The following is a 19,173-nucleotide window of genomic DNA, read 5'->3' on the forward strand; positions in this document are numbered from 1 at the left end:
GGCCCTGGGTGGGAGGGGCGAATCCGCCCCTCCCGATCCGCGCCATTAAAAGGGGCCGCGCCGCTCACTGGGAGAGCGGTGCTTGGTGGGCCTGGGTGCTCGCTTTGCGGGTGTGGCTCTGGCCGGGGGCTTGGGAACGGCGCTGTTATGGTCTGAACGTGTGGGCCGAGAGAAAGGGGAGGTGTTCGTGTTTTCTTTTGCTCTGCTGGACACCCATTGCCAACGGCTGAGGTGCTGTTCTTACCCTGAGCCTGGGGTCCCTCCATGCCCATCCATCGTGTCCTGCCATGGAGAAATATGAGGTGCTGCCTGAAGAGCCTGACCTTGCTTGGCGTTAAGGGGGTGGCTGCAGCCCTCTGGGGGGTGTAGAACATGACCCTGGGGAGGGCTGTGTGGCCCAGGGGAGGAGGTGTAGGTACCCCTGGGGTAGTATGTGGTTATGAGGAGGGAGTGTTAGTGGCCCGAGGGCATGTGTGGCTTTGGAGAGGGTGCAGGTGGCCCAAATGAGGGGTGTGATCTTGATGAAGGGGTGAATTCCTGTGAGGAAGGGACCTACATGGCCCCAGGGAGAGAAGTACTGTGGTGTGGATAGCCCTGGGGAGATGGGGCTGTGCCTCTGAAGAGCTGGGGGGAGCAGATGTGGGTGCCTGTGGCCCTGCCATGGGGAGCTGGAGTTGTGTGCTGTGTGGAAGGCATCTGTGCGAAAGTGGTTTGAAGGGATTTTCTGCCTTGGTTGGTCCACTCCTTGAAGCTGTCTCTCCTCTGCCCTGCAGGTGCTGGAGCAGCTGCAGCCTGGGGCGCTAGGCATGATGCTGGTAGCCGAATTGAAAACAGAAAAGGGTGTGGAGAAAAAATATATAATAAAGCAGGTGAGAAGATGGTTGCTAGGAAAGCAGTAGGCCATTGGCATGTTTGTCATCTCCATGGGCCCTGCTGATAGTAACAGAGACGAATGCGTTAAGCAGCTTGGCCATTGCATAAGAGCAGGCTTACATCTTACTGTGCTGCTGTTTTAGAAAGTAGAATGTTAAGATCAATTTACCAGAATATTGAGGATAGAAGTGGGCAAAGGGAAACAGCCTGTTTAGGTCCATCCAGTGTGTTTTCATCTTAGCTTACTGCCACTTCGGCAGTGCAGGAGAAGGACTGACTAGCTGTCTTGGCCTTGTTTAAAGCTCTGTTTCTGGCCATCTCCCAACAAGAAGACTGCTCCAAACATTAGAGATTGGAGCTATCATTGAAAATTTATGCCAATACATACACAATTTGCAGTTTCAGTAATCTTCTCAAGATTGTTCTGGCTTTAAGTTTCTGTGTCAATATTAAAATCTCATCCTTGCCTTCTGTTTGGTGCAGATTGAATGCATTGAAGAAAAGCAAGCAAATGAGGCCTTGAAAGAGGTATCAGTGTAGTTTTTCTTTACTACTTCACTTACAAAGACCAAAGTCTTAACAGAACAAAGTCTTTTATCTACAGGGATTAACTAAGTAAATAGTAAAGATGTAAATCGGGTAGGACTGTCTGTGGGGTGTTTTCTCTGCCCTCTGCTTGAGCTCAGGCCAGGATTTTGTATTAGTTGTTTCTATATTTGAATATGTAGATTTAAATGGATAGCTGCTCTCAGAGGATAGTCCTTTTTCAGGGTTTGTATTTGTTTTGTGCTGAAGACAAAGAGCAAAGCTTATCCTTTTGACCTTTAAGCTGAACCTGGTCTGTTCATAGTTTATTAATAATAACTCAATTTCTAGTTAACATATTCCATAATATATTCATTTCTCAGAGTTGGTCATTTTTTGATGTGAATGATTTGACGAGTTTTCTCCCATTGCACTTCTGTGCAACCTTGTTTCAATGCCTTGACTAAGAAGCAACATCAGAAATATTACTAAAATACCACTATTTATTTCAACAAAATATGTCAAGTAACACCTGATGCATTAGTCTGTGTTCAGTGTGCATGACATCTGCAGTCGAAAATGAGTGAGACTGCATGCCTGTACAGATGCTTCTCCTACTCAAGAGAGGTGACCCATTATGTACTGAGACTGGCTTTACTGAGAGTTTGATCCAATTTTTCTGCTGATGTACGTTTCTGTTGAGATAAATGCAGTTGTGCCAGCTGGGAGCATGGCTCCTCTTCATTTTTCTGTTTTGCACAGCCACAAACACAACTATAGGAGAGTTTACCTTTCACATCATCAGCAAATTCGTAAAAGTAATTGGTAACTGTTAGAGTCTTATATGGAGACTATCTTCAAGGTGATAAGCATCTCGCTGGTATCATCACATTTTCTGTGCTTCAATCTTGCATAGGGGTTACTGGAAGTAAGGACTATGTTAGAAAAAACCATCTTGACCTTAATATTCTAAGATGTGTTTTCAGGTTTGGATGTTAGGAACTGAAGAAGAAGGTTGTTTACATATCTCCCTAAGGATTAGTATCCTTGAATTTTGCAAAGCTGTTAGAATATAACATTGAGTAGAGTCTTAATGAAATATTTTCCTTACCTTAACACTTGTACATGCAAATATATAACAGAGCTTGCACATTGACAATATTTCATCCAACACGCAGCATGAACAAGTCAGGAACTGGCTTAGGACATTGTTTAAGGTCTTGTGCAGTGGGAAGGACTGTGTAGCTATAGAAAGCTCACTCTGTTTTTATTCTATGCAGGCAAGGGATTTGCTTGTGTAGCTGTAGAAAGCTCACTCTGTTTGTTTTTATTCTATGCAGGCAAGGGATTTGCTAAAACTTCATCATTCAAACATCTGTGCTTACAAGGAATTGTTTGTCACTTGGGATAATGAGGTGAGAATGAAATGGAATTGGTTAAACTGGAACACATGGTTAGTGTTGTAGGTGTGTGAGAATTTTTGCTGGTTGAACTTGGGGGGTTGTAGAAAGCTCACTCTGTTTGTTTTTATTCTATGCAGGCAAGGGATTTGCTAAAACTTCATCATTCAAACATCTGTGCTTACAAGGAATTGTTTGTCACTTGGGATAATGAGGTGAGAATGAAATGGAATTGGTTAAACTGGAACACATGGTTAGTGTTGTAGGTGTGTGAGAATTTTTGCTGGTTGAACTTGGGGGGTTATTGGTGTGAGATGCTAAGAAAAGGGTTATTTGATTTGAAACAAGCTTGCTTTTTTAACTCCTGAATAAACATCCTGAAAAGCTGTGAAGATAATACGGATTGGGTCCATCACATGGCAGTATTGCATGTTGACTCGGATCCTGATGTGGCTCAGTATGCAATGCTGACTTTCATGCCTGCATGAAAACCCTTTTAGAGGAGACTACAGGAAGCTGAAAGCCCCAACATTTATTCTCAGATTTTATTCAGTACTTGGGCAAAATTTGTCTTGATTTTGTATGTGTATACTTGACTTGAGTTGTCCCATATGGCGTCAGATAAGATGCTTGATAATGTGGGGTTTTGGATTGATTTTGTTGTTGGTTTTGCATGTTTGTTTCTAATCTCAACAAACATGCTGTATTTTTAATAAAAGATAATAAATGTTGTTGTTTTTGTGAGACACACTGATCATCTCAGAACACCTTGGTACTGTGAACATCATGTCTATGAGTTTGGCCAAGTGCTAGGTTTTACCTTTCTTACTGAATATGTTGTTGTGAACAATTAAGACAACTTTGGTGTAATAATTTGTTACAGGTATCATCTCTGTTCCTTTGTCTGGTAATACAGCACTCAGGCCAAGGAGATCTTTCATCTGTAATCGAGGAAAAAAGACAGAAGTCCGAAAAAATAATAGACATGGTAAAAAGTACAGAAGAGGCATCTGGTTGAACTGACAGTCTCACTGCATTTATATTTCTTCTTCTATATTCCCTCTTTCTCAAAGACTTTCCCAAAATCTTCAAAGCTCAGGGTTTCGCTGAAGGGTGGTTTTGGAAGCGATCTTCCAAAATACTTGGAAGGTATTCTGTTTGGTACACTTTCATGTATGTTCCCCTCAACAGATGATTATGAAGTTCCTGGGACAGATGGTGGATGCGCTGTTTTATATACACAAACAAAATATTTTCCACAGGTGAGTAGAAATCTTACTCTCTGTGCCTGTCATTGGTTTTTGCAGTGACTGTTGGTTCAGCATAGCTGTTTACTTAGAGCTGGTGAAATTTACTGTTCCAGAAGGGGAAGAAGGAGGTAGAAAATCTGGATTTAATATATAGATTAGTATTTTGTGACTTCTGAAGTCATCTATTTCTTGAGTTTTGTGTGGAATTATCCAAAACCCACAAACTGAAAAAAGCCCCAAACCACTCACCACCACCTCACCCACTCCCTGCAAATAAAATCCAGGCCCTCTGATGTGTGAAGATAGTGGGAACCTGTAGTTATGTATCATTAGACGCTAATGCCACAGGGTGACAGAAATTATTTGTATTGCAGAAATCTCAAGCCATCAAACATACTTGTGACTGGTGAAGCATCGTTCATGCTTAGTGACTTCAGTACAGAAACACTTATGACAGATGAGATGAAATGGAAGATAAGAGTGGAAGAAAGTAGATATGTTTTACATTTTTCTCTTACTTTCTTTTTAAAAGATTCAGTTATGGTGGATATTTTTAGTCCTCAGAAAAATCAGCCAGAGAGGAAAAACTTATCTTTCCTTTCCCTTCTCTGCATTATACTGTTTGTCTTCTAGAGTATGAATGGTGTATTTGTAAGCAGTTGCCTGGAGCGTTAATTGTGTTCACAACTGAAAACTATAGGTATGTCTGAGTCTTAGAGCTCTGCAGTAGATACAGTTGGAATCCTTTTTAGCTTGATACATTTGCAGTAACATCTTAGAAAACTGTTCATTAGTATAGTGTGTTTCTTAGTCTTTTGTGGCATATCGCCAGTAAAAAACGCCAGATCTCTGCAGATTTCTAAATTATTTTTAAACATAAAGCAGTTGCCTGCAGTTCATGCACGTGCAAGGACAAACTGTGTGCAGGACAATGTCAGCAGCATTACTGTGTGGTTATTATTTCAACAGATAGCAAGTCTTGGATGGCTCCAGAAACATTTGGTTTTTCTTTTACTGAGAAATCTGACATCTGGTCTCTAGGTTGTGTTCTACTTGACATGACAACCTGCTTTGTTCTGAACGTATGTAATAATGTTTCATTATAGATGTAAAATGTCACTGGCCCACCAGGGTGTGTCTAAACGAGGGTATGAAATCTCTTCTGGTATTGTACCCTTTACAGGCAGAAGAGATAACTTCATTACTGCAGGATATTAGATGGGATACCAGACGTCTTGAGGGAGTTCTGACACTAATACAGAATGGAGATAACAACTCTTTGCCTTTATTTCCAATTTTATTTATGATGCTACAGATTCGGCCCAGCATGAGACCCACAGCAAAGTGAGTTCTGGGTGCTTTCCCTTTATTTTTTGTTCCAAACCCCACCTACCTTCACAAAGATGGGAATGTTGCTGCTGTTCGAAAGAGGTTGAGTCAAGGTTGCTGATCTTACTGCTTCAACAAACTGAGTTATTAAAAAAGTTAGACTTGATGCACATTCAGAAGTGGGCATTCTGATCTGTGTAGGTGTCGTTTTTTGAAGAGTTGCACAATAAATTAATTTTATACACAATTTCACAGGCCATTAACTTGAAGCCTAAGCATGGCTTGCTCAATGTGAGCTCTTTCGTTAGCTATTTTGAAGTAAATTTTTGAAGTGTTGTTGAAAAGAATCCAGTCCAAGTAATTATTAGCTTTTGTTAGTATCAAAATGAAACAAAACCTGTAGATTTTTTTGTAACTTAGCAGTTTTAACTTATTGGTATTACTTTTGTCTCTCATAATTCTAGGGATCTGACTGATGTTCCACTTATTAGGGAATGCCTCAGTGTTGCTGGTGCCTCTTCAGTAAAACTGAAAAAGTCTTTGTCTCCTGACATAATAGATATGCTCCTTGAGGGAGGAATCGAAAATGTTGTAGGTAATAAGGAAAAGAAGATTAATGTAATGGTGATTTTCATAGAAAATAAACCCTTGTATTTCCAGTCAGCATGTATTCTACTTGAAAAGGAATTATTGGACATTCATTTTACTTGAAATAAAATGGGATGCTGTTTGGAGGAAGAATCACTATACAGCCTTTTCTATAACCTCGTAATATTGCCAGCCGTGCCTACTGCACAAATTAAATGGGCTCAAGGATCATTCATCAGCAAAATGAGGAGCCCCACTTTGCATTCTAACATGTTTGCCAAGTTATGCCAACAAAGGATCTGCTCCATTATTTTCCTTCTAAGCAATGAAAATATTATCTTAATCTGAACAGGCTCTCTGAATAGTGCATTTAAAGCCCCTATGTCTGCTCTGACTTAATATTCCAGCAGGCCCCTGAAATATATAATGCCAAATAGACTGATTATACAGGTGAATCATAGTGCTTTGTGATATTTAAATGTTTGATGTGTTAGGGGAACAGTTTTTCTCTTTTCAACGATCACAAATGACATCATTTTCACTTACATGAATTCACATCTTGCACAAAATAGAGAAAAATTGAGTCCTTTTTGTGTTTGTATCAAGTGGTTAGAATAATTTTCTTGTTTTATGTAGAAATCATGCAGGCTTTCTGGGATGTAGAAAGAGTACAGGCTAAAGCTATTGAGCACCTTGCCAGCTTTGTAAAAGAGAAGAGTGGTAAGTGGCACTATTTTATTAATGTGTTTATTCTGTTCTTTCTTTACATTTTGAGATAATAATAATAAGAAAAAAACTTCTCATGACAGTAAATGATAATGAAATTGTTCTCTTCCTAGTTCTTATTTTTGGAACATACTAGAATAGGCCACTAGTTGCTATGATTGTGTTGGTATTTGTTCAGTAAATGCTTTTGTTAAACAGCAGAGGTGTTTTACTGCATGAGAAAAATGTGTACTGGAAAAAACACCAACCGTAGTGGTATTTTAACAGCAACTAAGGCGAATTGGTGAAGTGACATTTGAGGAAGGTAATTTGTATCTGTGGGGCAACTTGGGGCTAATGCCTAGGGCTGCAAGACTGGTAGAGCAAAAGGAAGCTATGCACGTCTAGTTTGTCTAGTAAAACTGAGTGAAGACTGTATATTTTCTCCTAGCACCCACCTTTTCTTCAGATTAATCTTTCAGATCAGTATTTTCAAAGCACCGTGTTAACTCAGTTATAAAATGCACTGTCATTTGATAGCGATAGCATTTTAGTGCTAGCATTGACTTACGATGTTAAAACACAGGGGTGTTGATATCTAATTGATGAGGAAAAAAAGTGATTTTTTTTTTCCCCCTTAGAGTTACTGTATCTTGAAGAAATAAATGTTGAAGAAATCTTTACTCAGTAACACAGCAGGCTTTGGTTATAAATAACAAAACGAATGGATCTCTGTGATTCTCATCCAATCCTATTGACAGCAATGCAAGGCCATGCAACGCATCCAACTGATTTGTTTGGCACTTCTGTGCCATGGCTCACTATGACTGGCTGCTCACATCTTTGAAAGTGCTCAACATGGATCCCTAAAAACCATCCAGTTTTTCTTCAATGTATTATCATATATTTGCGGATAAGCTATATTAGTTATTCCAGAAGCTCGGAGTCTTCCTAGAACTGGGAGACCTGGTGAAATACTTTCCTCCGCAGGTTCTGAAAAAGCACTGCTACCCCACAGCTTGCTACATGACCAGTGCCAGTGTGACTTAATGAGGTACATGCTGGCTATGCTTAGCTTGCATAGCCTTGCAGCTTTCTTGAATAATAGAGAGATTCCCCATAGAGACTACAAAATTAAATCTGTATTGTTCCATCTATATTTGCTTTTTGTTCTCTGATTCAAGGAAGTTGTTCTGCCTTATCACATTCTCCATAGAGACTCAAATTTATTTGAAACTGGCACTCTTATGTTTTGGAGTATAAATCCCCACTGAGTGTTCTAAGCTGTCTAACTGAATATTGTCTCAATTTTTTTTCTCCACAGCCTTGCCCAATCTGCCAAGGTTCACAGAATTGATCACTTTTGCCATGAAGACTCATGTAGAATCTCTCAAGTTACAAATAGATGGTTGCAGTTTATTGCTTGAAATTCTTAGTCAAGGTATAGTTGTAAGACTTTAAACTTCTGTAGGGTAATACAGTCTGTCTCTTGTAAAGTTAGATGTAGCAGATAAGGTTTGAAATGGGTTCAGTAATGATTTAGGGGATACACTTAAAGTAATGGAAGAATTTAACTGGCTTTAATAAGAGTCTGGATTCTCATGGACTTCCTTCAGGACTGGCATACATGAGTTCTGTGTTACTGTTAATTTTAAGTACAGGCTACTGATCTTAGGCCACCAAGTTTGTTTTCATGTTACGCAGAGTGTTAGTAGAGTGCATAAATAAGAGACTCTGTGTTCTGGTATTTGAATTTCAAACCATAAAAGTGACTTTTTTGGTCTCTTGTATAATTTTCTTGGCCATTTACCCCAGTAGCACCTGATAATGATATGAGCTTGAAAATAGTCAGAATTTGTGTGTTTCAGACAAAGAAAATTTAAAGTAACTTTTGAATATGTTATGTGAAGAAATGCTGTTAATTGAATGTTTTTCTTATACTGACAGCAGGGGGGGCAGACTTCATTCCAAGCCACCGAAATCTTTGTTCTGTTCAAATGTTTGACAGCTCCTGAACAAGATGTGGTGATGGCCCTGGATGAGAATGTGACCAGCTCTCTGTTAAACACGATGAGAAAACACTCTGAAAATGAAGAGTTACTTTCATTGGTCTGCACATTATTGATGATGACTTCAGCCAGTGGTGGGTCACCATGTTCATTTTTGGCGAATATTCTTATGTTTCTAATTTTGTAAACTAAGCCAAGATATAAATGCAGAACTAGTGACTTCACTGAGAGATGCAGATGTCTGAAGGCATTAGTTTAATAGTGGTAAGATTGGTAAGATTAAGTAGATATTAGTAAGATAACACCCCTGAAAGTACCAGATATACTGGTGAAGCTTCAGGTACTTACAGAATTGTACCTATTAAAGTGGTCCTGCATTTTGTCTTGTTTTGGAAACAAGTACAAACTGTGCAGATAGTAGAGCTTGAGAAAATGAGGTCATAGAACCTCGATTCTATTTTTGACTGTCTCGTGGTGAATTGAAGCCATCCTACCTAATTTCTTTGGTTTTTCTCCTGAAATTATATTTGCTATGTAATTAGTCTTTTTACTCATTTCAACAGTCATCAGAAGACTGCTTTTATAAATGGTTACAGCAGGATTTAACAGCAAGGGGATAATCTTAAAAAAAAAAACCAAACCAAAACAAAAGTACAAGGTGTCATGTACAAATAAACTTTTTCCTAATTCTGAAAGCTGAGGTAGCTTGAGTTGCTAAATTACAAACATTTGAAAAATAGTAATGTATACCCTCAGTTCCTTTTCTGCTCTGTGAATTTCAGATCTGTAAGGACAAAGAATAGCCAAGCAACCATTTGAAAGCGTCGTTTGTGCTGAACACTATGCTTAAGTGCAACTTGTTAAAGAATTGGGTCTGTTCTCTTGCTTGCTTTTGTCCGGCTGATGGTATCAGGTTGCCGGTTTGTTATCACTGTTTAAACACGGTTGGTAATGCTGTCTGTTTCGAGGGCAGTGAGTGGGACAAAAATACCAGATTCTATATATTTTCTGTGTTTTTCAGAAGTTGCTACAGAGAATCTAAGGAAACTTGGAGTAATTCCAGACCTTCTGTCGATTTTAAGAAAATTTCTTCGTAATGAGAAGATCTGCCTGTCTTGCTGTGGAGTTCTCTGGAGCCTGGCTGTGAGCGGTATGTAGAACACAGCGAGTACTGTGCCTAGACTCACGTGACTGAAAGGCAGCAGGTATTGTGCCTAATGGAGTTCAGACATTCCTGTTGCTGGCACTGGATTTTTTATTTCTTTCCCCCATTCTGGAGAGATGTCTCTACAATGCTACTAGAATAACTTTAAGTGATCCAGTGAGAATTAAATGAGAGAAAACGAAAAACTAATGCAGATTTTTTTTTCAGCACCCCTTTCTGTGGTAACATGTCAGTTGAATCTTTACTGTTTAAGCCAAGATATGGCTCATGAACAAACTGTCAGAAATGAGAGGGTATGTGCAGTTTCTGATTTGTCAGTCATGGTTTTGCTCCACTCTTAACAGAGGGAGCGCAATGCAAACAGCATATTAGATTAGGTATCAGAATAGCATTTGAATTAATAGCATCTTATTTCTTAGCATTGCACTTCTCTTGGCAGCACTGAGCTAAATCTTGAGTTGGGCATCTCCTAGAGACTTGCTTTTCCAAAAGAAATGTGATTGACAAGGTAGCAAGTGTACTCTTCCCTTGGAGTACATTGTCTTAGAGTTACACCAGCACCAGACTACAGTATTTGGGAGCCGTGGGTGATTGCTTGAGCTGACCTCTTCTCACGAGACCACGCTGGGAGTTTATTTAGAGGATTTGTTTCTGTGACATGTTCTTGCAGCAGTGTGTGGTGTTCAAATCATCAAGGAAGGCTGCAAAAATGTCACTTTGTTTTATTCCCTCGGTGCAACAAACCACCCATTTGATTTGTGTGACGAATGTCACTTTGTGTTTTATTCCCTCTGTGCAACAAACCACCCATTTGATTTGTGTGACCAGCTAAATATCCATCCTGCAGACTGTATTCTGTCAAAAAGATGGTTCTCTTTGGAGGTTTCTTGCTGTGATCCCCATGTATAATTTAAATGGCAAAGAAAACTAGTCCCTGGAGAAGTTCAGCTTTCTGCAATAAATATTACTATTTTAGTCCTGTAAAATCTGTTTTTGTGTATTTTTGGATTCCTTCCCTGTGTTGTCCATAGTAAAATAATTTTGCATTACTCCAGTGCCATCGCAATTTGACGTATAATGTGCTTATGATATTACTTGATTTAATAATTCTGATTAAATTCCTTTTTTGTTATGGTAATTCAGAGCATAATGTAGACCAAGCATTGCTGGAAAGTGCTGTCCCTGTTATCTCTGCAGTCCTTCAGGAGCACCTCCAGAATGGACCAGTTACAGAGTCTGCTTGCTCAGCTCTATGGGCTTTGTCCCTCCAAGGTGTGTTTTCCCAGTCTGTCCCTTGCACACTGAATAGACTGATACATCAAACACTTCTCTCTGTCAGTGGTGATCCTTGAAATTCAGGCTGCTTGGCCTTAGCAGGCTCTGCAGATGGCAGCAGAGTTAGGAACTTGCATCCTCTCTTAACCAGTCTTCCGTGCACTTGCTCTCCAATGCTCCCTAATGAAGCAGTTTTTGAGCTGTAGCAGTTACATAATGAGATACTGCTGCTGGCTGCTGCAATGATGGGCAGCTACAAAACCTTACTGCGCAGAGCGTTCCCTCTGGCTTCTCTCTTCAAACCGAGAATCCCATTGGTGTTACTGCTTTGAACACAGCGTTAGTGTTGTGCAGCAGAGGCTGGGAGGTTTGTTTTTATACGGTTTGCTTTGTAAATTGGGAACAATATTTCAGATTAAAAATTGAAATCTCTCTCATTATTATATGCACTAAGGATGTCATCCTTGCAATACTGTTTCCTTATTTCTTCCTCATGCAAGTATATTGCCATGTTTGCCTACTGCCCTGCACTTCTGCCATTGTTCCACCAGGAAGAGCTGAATAAAACACCCTCAGCAGTCACATTTCTAGTACCCACCAGTAAAATATGTTGAATATTTAGGACTCCCATTACTTTTGGCTTGGAGAATGAAAGGAAATCTTGACATAGATGATGTATCTGAAATTTTTCTTAGACCTTGGAATCAGCCCATGAGACTTCATTTGGCCTTTTTTACTATAATACAGGTTTTATGTGCTTTCTTTGTAACTTTTATCACCTAGGTAAAAAGTTATTTCAGATACAGAAGTTGAATGCTGATGAGTGTTTTAAAGGGTTTTGATTATATTGAAGTTTTGGAGTTGTGTGTGTGTGTGTTTTGTTTTTGTTTTTTTTTTGAAGGTTGCTTAACCGAAAATGAGTATGAGCCCACAACAGTGCTTTTGCTGGATGCGCTCAGGATGAACCCAGAAAGACCATTGCTGGTGAAGAACACCTGCCTGGCATTAGCAAGCCTCCTAAGGCTATCTGGTAACATCCAGCAATTTTTATTTTTTAAAAAACTAATTGTAAATCAGCTCAGAAGTGGATGTTTGTGTAGTTCAGGAGTTCATAGTGGGATTGGGATTGACATCTGCTCTCCTGGGTTAATCTCTTCTTGCAGGACTGGAGGAGGAAATAGTGAAACTGGAGGTGCAAGTATCTTTTTCTTCCCACGGACCCAACAAGCATGTACGAGAAGCATTAGATCAGTATAATCTGATCTGTTAGGAACTCGAGTGTTTTGTTACTTTACAATGAAGTTGGTCCAACTGTGTAAAAGGGTAGAGCTCAATCAGTATGACAAGAGTAAACATGAGAATATTGCTTCTGCCATGCATGACAGTGTTGACTGTACATGTGTTCTTCTGCTTATTCCCCAAATATACTTCTGAATGGCTTTTAGGAGGGCTGAAAATAATGGACATGACTTCCTGGAAAAACATTACAGATGTGCTAGCTGGAGCAGGGGACTAGAAAGCAAATAATGTAGCCTGCAGCTACCAATTAGCCCAGCACTGTTTGTCTCCCTTCCAGAAATAGCAGCTTTGAGATTTATAATGGATGCAAAAGGCAGTGGAATAATCCTGATCGGAGATGCCTACCGCCTTCACTTTGATGATCTAGAAGTGGTGGAAAGTATCGGTATGCTGATTAACGAGATCGTTCAGCATGGTAAGATGGTGGTGGTGTTTGACAAGTCTCTTCCTTTCCCCCATCCCCAGAAGACAGTAAAGAAAATCCTACCACCTCAGGGACGAGTTAGTTGCTCTTGGGAAAGACATGCTGTGTATCTGAGAAAGGATGATGAATTGGAACTGAGAGTTCATCCCACTTGTTCTTGAATAATTATAAATGTTTCTCTGATGTTTTAATGTTATAACCTCATCTTCTCTTGCCTTCTGTCTGTGTAGATCTGTCCCCTCCCTGCTCTCCTTTAGCTGTAGCCATAAATTATCCTGTTTGCTTACACTGCAGATGAGGTTGTGCTGGATACGTTGTCCCAGAAAATGGAGGAACTGCTGTCTGAACTAAAATACCGTTTTCCATCTAGCATGGTATGTAGAAGTCACTGTGATAATAAAGGGTGGATGCTTAGTTTATTATTTGTGGCTATGGATTTTGTAATTCTTGAATAGCTGGAATTACGTAGTGCACGAAAGTACAGAATTGTGGTCTATGGGATGAAGAGTGAGTTTGTAACGACATTTTTAACTACCGAAAGCAAGTAGTTGGAAGCTTTTTCTTTATGCTGTATTTTTTAAAAACTATATTCCGATCTCTTGCAACATTGCATTGCATTAATTTACTATATTCTTCATACTAAAACAGGCTAAAGATCACAGGAATAACGCATAAATGCATTACATCCAATTATTTTTGCTTTTTAAGTGACACCCCTGGAAGAAGAAAAACCAAAATGCAAACAACAAACCAAACCCTTGTGACAGTTTGCCTGAAGATTTAACTTATATTACATTCCAACAAGTAGTTGCACTGAAAAAACTGTTGAATAACTTTGCTGTTTCTGGTGTTTCAAGCTATTTGATGTGTTACACTAACACCTCCTTTGCAGTAGCTTGCTGTCAAGAAACCAGTAATTACAAGTTTTTTCATCAAGCCAATCAAACTGGTTGGTCTTACAGTTACAGCTCTTTTTACTTATGCATTTCGCCTGCTTACATAATTTGTCTCAAAGACAGTTACACACAGACTTGTTCTCCAGTGTCTCCTGCATGCATTGCCTGCACCATTTGAATGGACACTGAAGCTATCAGGTAGTGCAGGAAAAAAAAAGAATCACAGAAGAGAGGAAAGCTTCCTCTTCTGTTGTAAACGTCATTTGTTCCCTTGCTGACAGCACAGACAAGACCAGAACACTCTTGTTCTGGCAACAGTGTGCGACACCAATTCCTTGTTACCTTCCAGTATCTGTTTAGAGTATTTAAATCACAACATTAGTATTCAGTTTGATAATTACAGTTGCTTTGGATTTTGCAAAATCAGCCACTCATTTAAAGGCCTATGTTAGACACAGTGTTTTTATTAATAAAGGGATATAAAAATAAGGGAAGCGACAAAGTGATCTTGTATTTGACAATTCTCGGATTTCTCTCCAGGAGATAATGACCCTTGTGGATGCAACGCTTTTGAAACTCCAGAAATAGAAGAAAAACTTTCTGTAGAAGAATAAGACTTGTGCACTTCTGGTTCAGATATAAAAGCTTGGATCCTTTGGAAATATTTTTAAAGATTTTTCTCACCAGAAAGATTAATACTGGACCACTAATAATACATAAACAGTTACATATTCTGTAGATTTAGGTACCACAACTGTAAGATTAACAGCAATAATTACAAACACACCTTACTTTGTAGACTCTAAAATATTTGAAATAAAGATTTTAGTCTTGGGAGTTTCTTCTTTCTCAATTTTTCCTTTGTAAAAACTGAACTGATGGAGTACTTCACTAACGCAGGCATTTCTTACAAGTGTTGTTTAAACACCACGGTAGGCATTAGCATAGGTTCCATCCAGCAAGGGGATACCAGCAGTGTTCTGCAATGGCAGCAGTGACCTTCCAGGTCACTACCTACCTACTCCCTTTTCATTGGTTGTATCACGTAGCTGCTGTCAGTTCTGAGCTCTCTCTGAATTTGCCCTGGAATGTGACATGAAACCAGCAAATGCTGCAGATAAAAACACAGGGTAGACTTACTCAAGTTTTACAATTTTTCTTGTTAGGTTTGTTCTTAACAGCAGCTTCCCATTTCTTTTTCTCTAAGGTGTACAGTCTCATAGCTGCTTGCGCATCCTGAATCTAAAAGAGAACAGAACAAACAGGAGGCTTAACAAAACACAGCTGACATGGTTTAAGGACATTGTTGATAAGCAGCTAAAGCTTCTGTCATTCTGATATATCCTTTCAATTAACATTTCATAATCTCTTTCTAGACTTAGGTTCTGTGACTAGTGGAAGGGGATGAATGTGTACTCGGAATGCAGTGCCTCCTGCAAGGCTACACATTTATCTTTCTGATCCTGACTTGGAAAGCCACAATGAAAAAATACTTTTAATACAGTATCTTGGAGATCCCCTCACAATTTGACTGGCTTTTTCAGTTCATTCCTCTATTGCATCCTCCTCTCCACTGAAAGAAAGGAACTGCTGAGATTCAGTAGCAGGCTCTCATGCTATTTTATCCAATGTGCCAGAGTACAACGGTGCAGAATGCTGGTAAGCAGTTAATACTTAAGAATTACATTCTTCCCCAGATATTTTAAAATAACAAGAACAAAAATTCTGTTTAAACAAAATACAGTTGACTTGTGCAAATGAAGTTGATGAAAATAAGGAAATAATCCAAGTAGTATGAGACACAGAACAGTAAGCAAGCTTAGATGGCCATCTTAGTGCATGCTGGTGTCCAAGCAGAGCTTGCTAATGTTCACTGAGAGGCTCCAATGGTCACAGCATTCTGGATTAAGCCCAGATCCTACAGCTAATGTCTAGTACCTTGCTGATCCATCCAAAAATATATCTTCTTGATGATATACATACCGAGCAGTGCTCTGATGTCTGTACTTGAACATTCAGCAGTCTCTCACAGAGCAGTTTCAATGATGGCCGTGAATTCTAGAAATAAAAAAAGATAGAATTGTGCTGTCTTGCACTACTTGAAATATATACCTAGATGAGTGTAATTTATGAAAAAATGTAAGTTTAAGTGTATTCCTCAAAGTATAGCTCATCTCAGCTTCTACTGGTGAACAGTCAAGAAGAATTAATGACTGATGAGATATACGCATGCACTGCTGAGAGGATTTTATGTCTATTTACCAGAGCTGCAAGATTAATGTTTGGGGTGCTTTTTTGTGTAAAAGAAAACCTGAGTATATAGTTATGAAACTTGAAAGATATCCCTGTAATTTGAACCTTTACTCCTGCAGTCTAAGCAGAAGCTTGAAGCCATATATTTTTTAATATATCCCTAAGGAAATGATACCACTAAGAAGATCACATAAGCCTCACTGTAAGTAGAATGGTACTGGCTGATTTTACTGTCCAGGAAAGCATTATGAAGAACATGCAAATGCTAAAGAATGGGAAAGCCACTAAGTTGTGTGCATAGGTATTAAGTATTCAACTAGACCAGTGTTTTCAAATGACTAAAAGCAGGCATCTCTGTTTCAGGTAGGAAAGAAGGAACAGGGTCAGGTAAGGGCAAGTGTGGGAGGAGTGAGCTAACAGCTCAAGAGTCAGTTAATTGAGGTGCACCTTTCCATCAGCTTCTTACCTTGACTCTCTGTCTGAAAGGCTTGTATCTTTGTGTGTCACGTATTTTCTTCTTAGGATGATCAAGAAATAGGACCTACAAGAAATTACACTTACAGTGTAAAGTGAGCAGTTGCATGGAAGTTTATACAGCTGAACGTACAGCTTCCTGCTCTTTTCTTCCATCTGTTTAGTTCAATACCATGAATGGACAAGACCAAGATCATCCAGACCCTGGCTGAATTAAAAAACACAATTCTACTTAGCATAAGAAAGAGAAATCAATGTGGAGGCACCACCTGTAGTGCTGGTACAGTGTGATGTAAGATACCCATCTCTGGTAATGATGACCAGACAGCTGAGCTCTGGGGGCTAAGCAAGCATGCAAATGGTTTTGGGTTTTCTTTCATCATTCTGTTTCTTTCTTGGCTCTTATATAGGCAGATCAGTGCTATTAGCAACAGAGTTTGGAAGCTGAAGAACTGTAGTGGGCAAGTGACTAGGGCTGTAACTGGTGCAGCATGAAATGACAAGAAACTGAGGTAACAGTGATAAAGCTGTAGTTTCTAGAAGTTCAGGTGTGTTCATCTGATCCAGAAAGATGTATTAGAAATCTAATAAATATTAAAATTTGTGGAGCCTTGTCCTCAAAATAGCTAACGTGCAGCCACGTACCTTTAGATCATTGCATATAGCATGTCCAACTAAAATCCTCCCATTCAAGATGTCAGCAACCTCCTTCTGAACAGTTTTAAAATCCTCACCTAAAAACATCACACAAGAAAACACTCGTAGATACATAAGACAACTAAGCAAGCTACAATTAAAACACTGCATCTTTTCTGTGAAAGCAATTGTGTCCCTGGGATTGTAGTTATACAAATTTGTACGGTGCAATAAACTTTCTGCTTTCACAGGAACAGAAACGATTCCATAAAGAGCACAGCACTAGAAGGAAACAGACTTCCTATCATTCCCATACCATAATCCATGAGTTAATTTCTTTTAGGGCATTAGTGACTACTCTGTAAAAAGTACTTCTTCCCACTGTTTTATTTAGCATTCAGACTACATTCTGCTTTTTATTTCCCAAAATTGGTCTAAAACTTTTCCCAGCTCAGCCAATGAGGCTCATGTGATAGCCTGTGACATTTTTCCTCCTTAAAGAACATTTTTGGGAAAAAAACCCCTCCTACCTGTATTTATATTCTCAGGGCGTATGCCACTAACAGCTGTTCTGTAATCAGTCACCTCTTCTGTAGGCTTGACATACTTGTCATAAACGCACTTTCCAAATTGGTTCACGATGGACACGCGAGCCACGATGCTGTCTTCACCCTTGGGTCCCACTCCCACCATCTCACAGTCCATGGCCACGGCTCGCGTCAGCCTGCAAGACAAAGGACAGTGTGGTGACACCTCTGTCACAGGGACTGCACACTGGAGTTCACGAGGTTCATGTGTTGACACGAAGGGGGGCAACTCAGCAGTTTTTCTGGCAGCAGACTTGTGGAGATATCAGCTTACGCTATGCACCTGCGAATCACAGTTATTAGGAGATAATCTTGATGCCTCTGCTGCCAGCAGAATTCCTGTGGGAATGCCACTCACCCTTCAGAAGCCTTTTCTTTAACCAGCACCTGCTCCACAGACTGTTTGGATTGGCCTGTTTCAAGTCCCAGATTTCTTCTAGCAATCTTTGCTGCTTCAGGTCCTATTGCTGCTTCAATATCTTTTGGATCAACATCATCAAACCAGATTTCAGCCCTGGTAAGTACAGATGTAATTACATTTAACAGTCTTAAAGCAGTCTTGCATCTTTACAGTGTAGGAAAAGCATATTTATTTCTTAAATCAAGAAACTAGCTCTGTGAAAATTACTCTAGTATAGTCACCTATGCAAGTTTGTTGCTATATCTGATGGGCAGGGGCAGCATGCATCTTTATTTCTCACAAAATTTAATCTGGAAAAGTACAGCTGTTTTGGATGTAATTCTCTGTGCTCCCTATGTACACCTCCCCAAATAAATATTCACGTATGATGCCTGAAGTACTCACTCTTTGGGTTGCTGCTCTGCATGTTCTTCAGCTTTCCTCCTCTTATGTTTTATACCACCTTTCTCCTTTAAAATATTGCCATTTTTCTTTTTTTCTTTGCAACCTTTTCCATCGCTTTTGGTGCCATTTAAATTCTTATCTGTTGCAACTCCCTTGGATTTTGACTTTTCCAAAGAAGGATTGCCTTTAGTAGAGGTATTGTCCGTTTTATTTGTGGCTTTGGCCTTTACCACATTCCCATTTATAGCTGGGACTTCTTGGCCGGTTCCTGCTTTGAGTGGTTGCTTCGTTTTGGTGTGTGTTTGACACGTGGAGAGGGACTCGTTGGAGCTATTCGCCTTTTGCTTCAGTAGCTAAAATGACAAAAAAAGAAAGGAAAAAGGGGATTATCTCCCTGTATTTGACCACAACATCATTCCCCAGGGCTCCTGGCTTTCTCCCTCAGTAGCAAGCAGCCCTGTGCACTGGCTCGATCTATGGCCATTACTGGCAACATAGCGCTTTATTTCTTGACATTATTATTATTATTATTATTATTTCCAACATGGGACTGCATTCAGGGAATGACCGCACGGCTCTGGCCCTCCTCGGGGGCTGGCCCCGGCTCGCCCCAGGCGCATCCCCCCGGGTCCCCTCACCTCCTGCAGCGCCTTCCAGTTGGAGGAGAATTCCTGGGGACT

The 19,173-nt window shown here is 39.8% G+C and overlaps 2 protein-coding genes across 2 annotated transcripts; one reads left to right on the top strand and one right to left on the bottom strand.

Annotated features, from left to right (window-relative positions):
- Window positions 1-287: 287 nt before the first annotated feature.
- STKLD1 (serine/threonine kinase-like domain containing 1) lies at window positions 288-14,326 on the top strand. Its single transcript, XM_010186734.1, has 19 exons — window positions 288-302; window positions 774-869; window positions 1,357-1,401; window positions 2,739-2,813; window positions 3,682-3,786; window positions 3,990-4,060; window positions 4,423-4,538; window positions 5,018-5,130; window positions 5,232-5,392; window positions 5,842-5,972; window positions 6,602-6,685; window positions 7,995-8,111; window positions 8,679-8,813; window positions 9,701-9,829; window positions 10,988-11,116; window positions 12,021-12,149; window positions 12,696-12,833; window positions 13,137-13,216; window positions 14,279-14,326. Exons 1-19 carry the CDS (start codon window positions 288-290, stop codon window positions 14,324-14,326), a joined length of 1,917 nt encoding a protein of 638 aa, XP_010185036.1.
- Window positions 14,327-14,878: 552 nt separating this feature from the next.
- REXO4 (REX4, RNA exonuclease 4 homolog (S. cerevisiae)) lies at window positions 14,879-19,170 on the bottom strand (the record flags this gene model as incomplete). Its single annotated transcript, XM_010186736.1, has 8 exons — window positions 14,879-14,980; window positions 15,722-15,796; window positions 16,458-16,532; window positions 17,111-17,199; window positions 17,632-17,825; window positions 18,047-18,202; window positions 18,494-18,846; window positions 19,132-19,170. Coding segments are annotated over 8 exons (1,083 nt in total), but the record flags the coding sequence as incomplete, so codon positions are not given.
- Window positions 19,171-19,173: the final 3 nt, after the last annotated feature.

The sequence above is a fragment of the Mesitornis unicolor genome, unplaced genomic scaffold, assembly GCF_000695765.1.
Source record: "Mesitornis unicolor isolate BGI_N332 unplaced genomic scaffold, ASM69576v1 scaffold2376, whole genome shotgun sequence".
NCBI lineage: Eukaryota > Metazoa > Chordata > Aves > Mesitornithiformes > Mesitornithidae > Mesitornis > Mesitornis unicolor.

Coding starts and splice junctions, on each gene's coding strand:
- STKLD1 (XM_010186734.1), top strand. Junction 5,393..5,841: donor AGCATGAGACCCACAGCAAA/GTGAGTTCTGGG, acceptor TCATAATTCTAG/GGATCTGACTGATGTTCCAC. Junction 13,217..14,278: donor ACCGTTTTCCATCTAGCATG/GTATGTAGAAGT, acceptor ATTTCTCTCCAG/GAGATAATGACCCTTGTGGA.